Source organism: Oncorhynchus masou, chromosome 25 (assembly GCF_036934945.1).
Source record: "Oncorhynchus masou masou isolate Uvic2021 chromosome 25, UVic_Omas_1.1, whole genome shotgun sequence".
Lineage (NCBI taxonomy): Eukaryota > Metazoa > Chordata > Actinopteri > Salmoniformes > Salmonidae > Oncorhynchus > Oncorhynchus masou.
Window position 1 is genome coordinate 24,989,690 of NC_088236.1, and position 11,664 is coordinate 25,001,353.

The 11,664-nt window shown below is 42.0% G+C and overlaps 1 protein-coding gene across 1 annotated transcript in view; it reads left to right on the forward strand.

Annotated features, from left to right (window-relative positions):
* The window catches only part of LOC135513948 (calsenilin-like), a 47,248-nt gene extending 35,944 nt beyond the window's left edge, over nt 1-11,304 (forward strand). The window contains exons 3-8 of the mRNA XM_064936989.1: nt 5,530-5,538; nt 6,872-6,996; nt 10,144-10,213; nt 10,433-10,611; nt 10,709-10,813; nt 10,976-11,304. Coding sequence (XP_064793061.1) covers nt 5,530-5,538; nt 6,872-6,996; nt 10,144-10,213; nt 10,433-10,611; nt 10,709-10,813; nt 10,976-11,095 — 608 coding nt within the window. The 3' untranslated portion in view covers nt 11,096-11,304. The remainder of the gene's footprint in view (nt 1-5,529; nt 5,539-6,871; nt 6,997-10,143; nt 10,214-10,432; nt 10,612-10,708; nt 10,814-10,975) is intronic.
* Nucleotides 11,305-11,664: the final 360 nt, after the last annotated feature.

The following is an 11,664-nucleotide window of genomic DNA, read 5'->3' on the forward strand; positions in this document are numbered from 1 at the left end:
TTCAACCTCACATTGAAGTGCTTATCACAGGCATCATAAGCATTAGAGAGCACTATACTGTAATGGTAATAGCTATGTGTGCCTTTTACATTCTTATCTAGGAATCAGGTAAATAATGATTTGACACATTTGGTGTTCCTGTGGATAGTTGATTGTGAATGAGTGGCTCGTCCATGAATCATTGCATTCTCTCATTCTACTTTTCTCACTAAATCCCTTCAACTGAACTCAAACTTCTGTCCTCTCTTCTTACTCTCAATTCCTCTGCAGTGCATATCTCCCTCTCTCTCTCTCTCTCTCTCTCTCTCTCTCTCTCTCTCTCTCTCTCTCTCTCTCTCTCTCTCTCTCTCTCTCTCTCTCTCTCCTTCCACAGTGCATTTTCTCTCTCCTTCTCCTCCCTATTCCTCCCTATTTCCGTCTCCCTCTCTCACAGCTTCAGATAGGCAGGGCCCACACCCAGGTCTAGCATTACCTAGCATTAATTATACATGCAGTATTGAACAGGCTTTCTCTGAGACCGCCTAAATATGGAGCCTGCAGTCCTTCGCCAGGATCCTGAAGGACACTGGCCATCCAGCAATGGCCCCCAAAATCCTCCCCCACTGTTCAGTAGTGTCCCATAATAGCTTTTCCTCTCCTCTTTTCTGCCCCACTGTACATAGAGAAATACATACCATAATAATAGTTACATAGCCATAATACAGTTATATAGCCATAATACATAGTTACATAACCATAATACATAGTTACATAGCCATAAATATAGTTACATAGCCATGATAATAGTCCCATAGTCATAATAATAGGTACATAGCCATAATAATAGTCCCATAGCCATAATAATAGATACATAGCCATAATAATAGTCCCATAGCCATAATGATAGTCCCATAGCCATAATAATAGGTACATAGCCATAATAATAATTGCATAACCATAATAATAGTTCCATGGCCATAATAATAGGTACATAGCCATAATAATAATTACATAACCATAATAATAGCCCCATAGCCATAATAATAGGTACATAGCCATAATAATAGTTACATAGCCACAATAATAATTGATACATAGCCATAATAATAGTCCCATAGCCATAATAATTGATACATAGCCATAATAATAGATACATAGTCATAATAATAGGTATATAGCCATAATAATAGTCCCATAGCCATAATAATAGGTACATAGCCATAATAATAGTTACATAGCCATAATAATAGTCCCATAGCCATAATAATAGTCCCATAGCCATAATAATAGGTACATAGCCATAATAATAGTCCCATAGCCATAATAATAGTCCCATAGCCATAATAATAGTCCCATAGCCATAATAATAGTTACATAGCTATAATAATAATTACATAACCATAATAATAGCCCCATAGCCATAATAATAGGTACATAGCCATAATAATAGTTACATAGCCATAATAATAATTGATACATAGCCATAATAATAGTCCCATAGCCATAATAATTGATACATAGCCATAATAATAGATACATAGCCATAATAATAGATACATAGCCATAATAATAGTTACATAGCTATAATAATAGGTACATAGCCATAATAATAGTTACATAGCCATAATAATAGTCCCATAGCCATAATAATAGTTACATAGCTATAATAATAGGTACATAGCCATAATAATAGTTACATAGCCATAATAATAGTTACATAGCTATAATAATAGGTACATAGCCATAATAATAGTTACATAGCCATAATAATAGTTACATAGCCATAATAATAGTTACATAGCCATAATAATAGTTACATAGCCATAATAATAGTTACATAGCCATAATAATAGTTACATAGCTATAATAATAGTCCCATAGCCATAATAATAGATACAGTTGTATGAAAAAGTTTGGGCACCCCTCTGAGGCTGCATAATAATTTACTCTGTCGTCACAGAAAATGATCACAGTGGCATGCCATTCATTTTCTAATAAAAGCTGAGTACTGGGGTATTGTCCAGACAAAGATTTTTAGTGGAGCAATATTAAGTTGTATGAAATTAAATCAGATGTGAAAAATAGGCTATGCAAAAATGTGGGCACCCTTGTCATTCTGTTGATTTGAATAACTGTAACTACTTAGCACTGATTAATTGGAACACACAATTGGTTTGGTGAGCTCATTAATCCTTGAACTTCATAGACAAGTGCATCCAATCATGAGAAAAGGTATTTAAGGTGGCCAATTGCACATTGTTGATTCTCTTTGACTCTCCTCTGAAGAGTGGCAACATGGGGGCCTCAAAACAACTCTCAAATGACCTGAAAACAAAGATTGTTCAACATTACGGTTTAGAGAAAGCTTTTTGTAGCCTATCGCAGTGATTTAAGCTGTCAGTGTCCACTGTGAGGAACATAGTGAGGAAATGGAAGACCACAGGCATAGTTCTTGTTAAGGCCAGAAGTGGCAGACCAAGTAAAATATCGGAGAGGCAAAGGCGAAGGATGGTGAGAACGGTCAAAAACAGCCCACAGACCACCTCCAAAGACCTTCAACATCATCTTGCTGCAGATGGTGTCACTGTGCATCGTTAAACAATTCAACGCACTTTGCACAAGGAGAAGCTGTATGGGAGAGTGATGCGGAAGAAGCCTTTTCTGCACACACGCCACAAACAGAGTCTCTTGAGGAATGCAAACACACATTTGGACAAGCCAGCTTCATTTTGGAATAAGGTGCTGTGGACTGATGAAACAAAGATTGAGTTATTTGGTCATAACAAGGGACGTTATGCATGGCGGCAAAAGAACACAGCGTTCCAAGAAAAACACTTGCTTCCCACAGTCAAATATGGTGGGGGTTCCATCATGCTGTGGGGCTGTGTGGCCAGTGCCGGTACTGGGAATCTTGTTAAAGTTGAGGGTCGCATGGATTCCACTCAATATCAGCAGATTCTTGGGAATAATGTTGAAGAATCAGTTACAAAGTTGAAGTTACGCCGGGGCTGGATATTTCAACAAGACAACGACTCAAAACACTGCTCAAAATTTTCCCTGGCATTTATGCAGAGGAACAAGTACAATGTTCTGGAATGGCCATCCCAGTCCCCAGACCTGAATATCATTGAGAATCTGTGGGATATTTGAAGCGGGCTGTCCATGCTCGGCAACCATCAAACCTAACTGAACTGGAGATGTTTTGTAAGGAGGAATGGTCCAAAATACCTTCATCCAGAAACTCATTAGAGGCTATGGGAAGCGTCTAGACGCTGTTATTTTAGCAAAAGGAGGCTCTACTAAATATTGATGTGATTTTTCTATTGGGGTGCACAAATGTATGCACCTGTCTAATTTTGTTTTGATGCATATTGCACATTTTCTGTTAATCCAATAAACCTAATTTCACTACTGAAATATTACTGTGTCCATCAGTTATTTGATAGATCAAAATGAAATTGCTGATCCAAACACCCAATTATTTATACATGGAAATCATGGAAATTGTCAGGGGTGCCCAAACATTTTCATACGACTGTACATAGCCATAATAATAGTCCCATAGCCATATTAATAGGTACATAGCCATAATAATAGTCCCATAGCCATAATAATAGGTACATAGCCATAATAATAGTTACATAACCATAATAATAGGTACATAGCCATAATAATAGATACATAGCCATAGTAATAGATACATAGCCATAATAATAGGTACATAGCCATAATAATAGGTACATAGTCATAATAATAGATATACAGCCATATACCCATAGCATGACCCTGAGTCCCAGGTCCTTCAAATCGATCAGCAGTCAAACAAGGCCATCTGTTTTACCAGCTACATTATTTATAGCCACCTAGTACTTAGCAACAGGTCCATTAACCACCACTTTCCAATACTGTGTATGGGTGTCTGTTTGTGCATGTTTGTGCTTGTTTGTGTGTTTGTGCGTTTTGGTGGAGGTGTGTCACACAAATCCCTAGTTGTTGCTTTAGATTTTAGATTTTAGTTTCACCAGTCCTAATGTGTGTTATATTTTTTGTCTGTTTGGTGTATTTCTGGTTGTGTGTGGCGTCAGTGAGATGAGTCTGGCCTTTAATGTTATAGTGGCAGTGGACTGATCAATACAGTCTGGACTTCTGCCAACTACTTCCTTACTACTGCCACCAGAGGACAGTAATGATAACCACCTTTATTTGAATGGAGTCATACTGTCTGTCTGTCTGTCTGTCTGTCTGTCTGTCTGTCTGTCTGTCTGTCTGTCTGTCTGTCTGTCTGTCTGTGTGTTTGTGGACCTTGAATTAAAGAGATGAGTTTTTGGCAAGTGTCACAGGCCTCGAGGGAACTATTGTCCAGTGAATTACTGTATCTGCTCTATCTGACTGTGTCTGACTATTTTACGTCCCAAATGGCACCATATTCCCTATATAGTGCACTACTTTTGACTAGGGCCCACAGGGCTCTTGTCAAAAGTAGTGCACGATATAGAGAATATGTTTCCATTTGGGAATCGTCCGGTGTGAAGCCTCTGCCTGCTGAGAGCTGTGTTAATGAACTCTGGAGAGACAAGAACAATTAGACTTGAACTGGATCACAGAGCCTGCTGGGGACATGGGATTTAGGACAAATGGGCTGGGTCTCATTACTGTAAACTAAAGCGTATTCTTTTCCTTTTCTCCTCTTCATCATCTACACTAATCTGAAAACATAGGCTTGGTATAAGCTATTTCTATTGGGAATCTTCTTTCACCTGTCTTTATCTATCAGATCAGAGCAGATGAAGGAGATGAGGAGAGGAAAGCCACTTTAAACGGTTGGTATGCAGCCATATACACTGACTCCTTAAAGACAAATGGGTATACTGACAAGCACTGCATCAATTTTGTGGAAATACCTTATTAAACATCTTTGTAATGAATGCAGACGTCTTATTACAGATTTGTCGTGTAAGCAGGGGGTACGGAGGGACTTCTTTTGTCGCTGGAACTGTCCCTAAATATAGTTGGTTTTTCACGATTATTTGAAAGAAATGTGTTAGGTTCCTTCTGTATCTGTGGATAGTTTTCACAGGAGTTCACAGGTTAATGGGATAAAGAGAATGAGAGGAGGAGGGGAAGCCAAGAAGGAGGGATGGCAGAGAGTAAATTCTCACAGTTAAGTGATGCATGTCTGTTCGTTCATCTGAGTTTTGATTCAGTGGGATGATATCAGTAACCTCTAACCTGGCTGTCCCAGGACTTGGGAGTTAAAGGACGGGACAATAAGTAAACAATTGGAATAATTTGGGGGGAAACAAACAACAGCGTGGGATTTGTCATGGAAAGAAGGATTTTACTTGTTCCCTCTACTTTCAGTTTTATTTGAGAGACTATTTTCAGTATTTTAGAATGTCATTGATCATGAGTCTGGTCAAATCGCTTTTCATGGCTTCAACTTAAATCTCTTTGCATCACAGTTGGAACTATTCTCTCTAGAACTGTAGAATTCTATAGGAACTTTATAGCATCCCAAGGATCTAAAGCCATATCTGTCTTTAGTTTGAGAGACAGATGGTCTTTTTTTGAAAGACTGACAGAGAGAAAGAGCGAACAGAGGGAGAAAGAACTGAGAGAGAGAGGACAGAGAGAATTTTCACGCTGGGGGAACAAAAAGACGGAAAGACGGAGGAAGAAGGGGAGATGAGTGTCAGGTGGGAGTCGGAGGGGCTACAGACTGTTGGGATCGTCTGCCTTGTATTAATGTTCCTCAAACTGATGCACCTACTGGGACTCATCGACATCACAGAGACAGGTGAGAGAGGGGTGGAGGGGGAGAGAGAGGTTGGATGTAGATAGAAGAGAGAGAGGGAGATTGAGGGAGAGAGAGAGAGGGGAGAGGTTGGATGGAGGGAGAGAGAGCGGTTGGATGGATGGAGAGGGAGGGAGGGAGGGAGGTAAGATGGAGGGAGAGGAAGGGGGAGAGTTTGAAGAGATGTTGGAGGGAGAGGGGTTGGAGGGAGGGTGGAGGGAGAGAGGTAAGATGGAGGGAGAGGAAGGGAGAGCGGTTGGAGGGAGGGTGGAGGGAGAGAGGTAAGATGGAGGGAGAGGAAGGGAGAGCGGTTGGAGGGAGGGTGGAGGGAGAGAGGTAAGATGGAGGGAGAGGAAGGGAGAGCGGTTGGAGGGAGGGTGGAGGGAGAGTGGGCAACAAACTGCATTTATGAAGATTCTGTCTATTCCTCTTTTGTTCTCCCTAGGCAGTATTTGTATTCTAGAGTGTCTGACTTGACTTGACCATGTTCTCTGTTTTTTCCCTCCCTTTTCTCACTGTCTCTCCGTACCTCTCTTTACTCCATTTACTGTCTTTACATCTCTATCTCTTACTTTCTCTCACACACACACTATCTCTGTTTTGTGTGTTAAAAGATGGTAAGTATGGTTTTTAGAAACTCCACGTGCTTTTTGATCTATGTCTTGCTTTTCTTTCTCCCAGTCTTAGTGCTTTCTCTTACTGTGTTTGAACAAGTAGGACTAATACACCCCAAACAGCCTTATAGTCAACATTCTTAGTCATGGCTTTAATTGGATTCAAGTTTTCGCTCTTACTAATCTGGCACCTGTTCACTCAAATCTAATCAGTGAACACTAACATATCAATGGGTTTCTTTGCAAAGATCACATTATAAAAGAAGGTACCTCCCTCTCATTTTGAGTCCTCGCTTTTTTTTACTTTTATTCTATCTCTTTCCTGATCTCGCGCCTGACATGTTATCCCTCCTTCTCCTCTCTTACTCTGCTTGCAATGCACTCATCCTCTACCCATCCTTCTCCCTCTATTTCTATGTCTTCCCCTCTTCTCTCTCTCTCTCTCTCTCTCTCTCCGTCTCTCCCACTTTTCTCTTGTTTACAGAGAGTAGTGAGAGTGATTTGGAGCTGTCTACGGTTCGTCACCAGCCAGAAGGCTTGGACCAGCTGCAGGTTCAGACCAAGTTCACCAAGAAGGAGCTCCAGTCTCTATACAGGGGCTTCAAGAACGTACGTAGTGGAACAGTGAGGATGGGTTGGGGATGCTGTGGGACTGGGACTGCAAATCAAATCAAATCAAACTTTATTTGTCACATTAGTGTAGACCTTACCGTGAAATACTTACTTACAAGCTCTTAACCAACAGTGCAGTTCAAGAAGAGTTAAGAAAATATTTACCAAATGACTAAAGTAAAAAAACAGTGTAATAGTCTGGTGGCCATTTGATTAATTGTTCAGCAGTCTTATGGCTTGGGGGTAGAAGCTGATAAGGAGCTTTTTGGTCCGAGACTTAGTGCTATGGCACTGCTTGCCGTGCGGTAGCAGAGAAAACAGTCTATGACTTGGGTGACTGGAGTCTCTGACAATTTTACGGGCTTTCCTCTGACACTGCCTGTTATATAGGTCCTGGATGGCAGGAAGCTTGGCCCCAGTGATGTACTGGGCCATACGCACTACCATCTGTAGCGCCTTACGGTCAGATGCTGAGCAGTTGCCATACCAGGCGGTGATGCAACCAGTCAGGATGCTCTCGATGGTGCAGCTGTAGAACTTTTTGAGGATCTGGGGACCCATGCCAAATCTTTTCAGTCTCCTGAGGGAGAAAAGATTTCGTCGCCCCCTTTTCACAACTGTCTTTTTGTGTTTGGACCATGATAGTTTGTTGGTGATGTGGACAACTCTCGTCCCGCTCCACTACAGCCCCATTGATGTTAATGGGGGCCTGTTCGGCCCACCTTTTCCCGTAGTCCGCGATCAGCTCCTTTGTCTTGCTCACATTGAGGGAGACGTTGATGTCCTGGCACCACACTGCCAGTTCTCTGACCTCCTCCCGATAGGCTGTCTCATTGTTGTCGGTGATCAGGCCTGCCACTGTTGTGTCGTCAGCAAACCTAATGATGGTGTTGAAGTAGTGTTTGGCCACGCAGTCGTGGCCGAGAACAGGGAGTACAGGAGGGGACTAAGTACATCCCCCCCGAGGGGCCCCAGTGTTGAGGATCAGCGTGGCAGATGTGTTGTTGCCTACCCTTACCCCCTTCGAGGTGGCCCGTCAGAAAGTCCAGGATCCAGGTGCAGAGGGAGGAGTTTAGTCCCAGGGTCCTTAGCTTAGTGATGAGCTTTTTGGGCACTATGGTGTTGAATACTGATCTGAAGTCAATGAACAGCATTCTCACATAGGTGTTCCTTTTGTCCAAGTGGGAAAGGGCAGTGTGGAGTGCGATTGAGATTGTGGATCTGTTGGGGCAGTATGTGAATTGGAGTGGGTCTAGAGTATCCGGGAGTATGCTGTTGATGTGAGCCATGATCAGCCTTTCAAAGCACTTCATGGCTACCGACATTAGTGCTACAGGGCTGTAATAATTTAGGCAGGTTACCATAACTTCCTTGAGCACATTACAGACTCAGTCAGGGAGAGGTTGAAAATTGAAGTGCTTCAACTGGTAAGTGAAGACACTTACCAGTTGGTCCCCGCATGCTTTGAGTACACATCCTATTAATCCATCTGGCCCCGCAGCTTTGTGAATGTTGACCTGTTTAAAGGTCTTGCTCACATCGGCTACCGAGAGCATTATCACACAGTCATCCAGAACAGCTGGTGCTCTCGTGCATACTTCAGTGTTGCTTGCCTCGTAGCGAGCGTAAAAGGCATTTAGCTCGTCTGGTAGGCTCCCGTCACTGCGCAGCTCGTGTCTGGGTTTCCCTTTGTAGTACGTAATATTTTTCAAGCCCTGCCACATCCGACGAGCGTCAGAGGCGGTGTAGTAGGATTCAATCTTAATCCTGTATTGACTCTTTGCTTGTTTGATGGTTCATCTGAGGGCATAGCAGGATTTCTTATAAGCGTCCGGATTAGTGTCCCGCTCCTTGAAAGCATCAGCTCTGGCCTTTAGCTCGATGCGGATGTTGCCTGTAATCCATGGCTTCTGGTTGGGGTATGTGCGTACGGTCACTGTGGGGACGCAGTCGTCGATTCATATACTCCTCAATGCCATTGGGTGAACCCCAGAAAATATTCCAGTCTATGCTAGCAAAACAGTCCTATAGCGTAGCATCCGCGTCATCTGACCGCTTCCGTATTGAGCAAGTCACTGGTACTTCCTGTTTTAGTTTTTGCTTGTAAGCAGGAATCCTCTGGTTGCACATGTGACAAGCTGGTAAACATGTAAAACTGATTTAAGTTTGCCTGCATTAAAGTCCCCGGCCACTAGGAGCACTAGTGCTTCTTGTTTGCTTATGGCCTTATAGAGTTGGTTGAGTGCGGTCTTAGTGCCAGCATTGGTCTGTGGTGGTAAATAGACGGCTACAAATAATATAGATGGGAACTCTCTTGGTAGGTAGTGTGGTCTACAGCTTATCATAAGGTACTCTACCTCACGCGAGCGATACCTCAAGACTTCCTTAATATTAGACATCGCACACCAACTGTTATTGACAAAAAGACACACACCCCCACCCCTCGTCTTACCAGACGTTGCATCTCTGTTCTGCCGGTGCATGGAAAATCCTGCCAGCTATATTATCCGTGTCGTTGTTCAGCCACGACTCGGTGAAACATGTTACAGTTCTTAATGCCCTGTTGGTAGGATATTCGTAATTATAGGTCATCAATTTCATTTTCCAATGATTGTATGTTAGCAAGTAGAACGGAAGGCAGTGTGAGTTTACTCGCTCGCCTACGGATTCTCAGAAGGCAGCCCAATCTGCGTCCTCTTTTCCTCCATCTTGTTTTAACACAAATGATGGGGATTTGGGCCTGTTCCCAGGAGAGCAGTATATCCTTCTCGTCGGACTCGTTAGAGGAAAAAGCTTTTTCCAGTTTGTGGTGAGTAATCGCTGTTCTGATGTCCAGAAGTTATTTTCGATCATAAGAGACAGTGCAGCAATATTATGTACAAAATAAGTTTAAAAAATAAGTTACAAACAATGCAAAAAAAACAAACTAAATAGCACATTTGGTTAGGAACATGTAAAACGTCAGTCATCCTCTTCGGCGCCATCTTAGAGGTGAGCTTGGATCTCTATTTTTGGGCAGTTTGGAGTTTTACATGAGAATGATGAATAAATGTGATCGAGTAGATTTGAGTATACATACTTTAATAATAATAGACACATGGCTTTCCCCTGTACACCCCTCCCTCTTCCCCCCCTCTCTGGTAGGAGTGTCCCAGTGGTTTGGTTGATGAAGAGACGTTCAAGACCATCTATTCTCAGTTCTTTCCCCAAGGAGGTGAGAGGAGAGTGCTACTTTATCTCCATTGACTCTGTTTCCATGTGCCTGGAATATGATAATAGTACACCCGACTCTGACAGATTTCATATGAAGAATGCCAGGAAAAGCTTATGGTTGCTGATTATTTGAATGTCTTCCTATCACTAACACTCTCCCCCTTCCCTCTCCCTCGTCTCCTCACCCTTCTCTCATTCCCTCCCTCCTTCTATCCTACAGATGCCACCACCTATGCACATTTCCTGTTCAATGCGTTTGATATGGACAGAAACGGCTCTATTCGTTTTGAGGACTTTGTGATCGGCCTGTCTGTTCTTCTGAGAGGGACAGTCACAGAGAAACTCAACTGGGCCTTCAACCTGTATGACATCAACAAGGACGGATACATCACTAAAGAGGTACTCGATGATTGGCTACAATAGAAACATTGCATATCTAAATGATTGGTTAGTTTTAGATACATCACGGTAAACTGACTCTCACTCTCTTTTTCAGGAGATGCTAGCTATTATGAAGTCCATCTATGATATGATGGGCAGGTACACCTACCCCAGTGTACGGGACGAGGCACCCTCTGAACATGTGGATAAGTTCTTCCAGGTGCGTGCTGGGCTGTGCGCACAAACACACACACACGCAAACACTGTTCATACACACACCAAAAAAAGTTTTGATACCCACTAAACTTGCTCTCTTCCTCTCTCATTACTTCCTTCCTTTCTGTCTCTCCCTTACCCCTCCCTCCCTTTCTTCTTTCTTTAGAAAATGGACAGAAACCGAGATGGAGTGGTGACCATTGACGAGTTCATTGAGACCTGTCAGAAGGTACCACAGTTACAAAAGATTTCAGCACATCTGTACGCTAGCTCAATTTTGAAATAAATAATAAAATACATAGATGTTGTTAACACTTTACTTGTAGTGGCTATAACTAAGGCATTCATAACACATTTGTGAAACCAGTCACCTTTAGGAGTGTTGCAGCATCCTCAGTTACAAACTTTTTCACATTTAACAAATTTATTCAACATTCAAACAACATCATATTTTTGTATCATTGGATTATCACTGGGTAGGCCAGTGCAAATAATACTTTGTTCTTAACTCACTTAACAAGTTAAATAAAGGTTAAATAAAATAAAATTGTAATTTTACAATTATTTAACAGTGGAAATGTGTATTTATACTGCCACAGTACCCAACCCTCTGACACACCAGTCACGTAACAGGATTAGGAGTTAGTGACTGTGTGCATTGAGTGTTTTGTATCCTCTCTCGTGATCTTTCAGGATGCCACCTTGGAATTATCAATATTATCTTATTGAATTATGCATTTTCTGTTAGTGGGGTGACTAAGCATAATAATAGTGGAGTTTGTGAAATATATTTTATATTTGAGATTTTTCAAAGTAGCCACCATTTGCCTTGATGACAGCTTTGCACACTCTTGG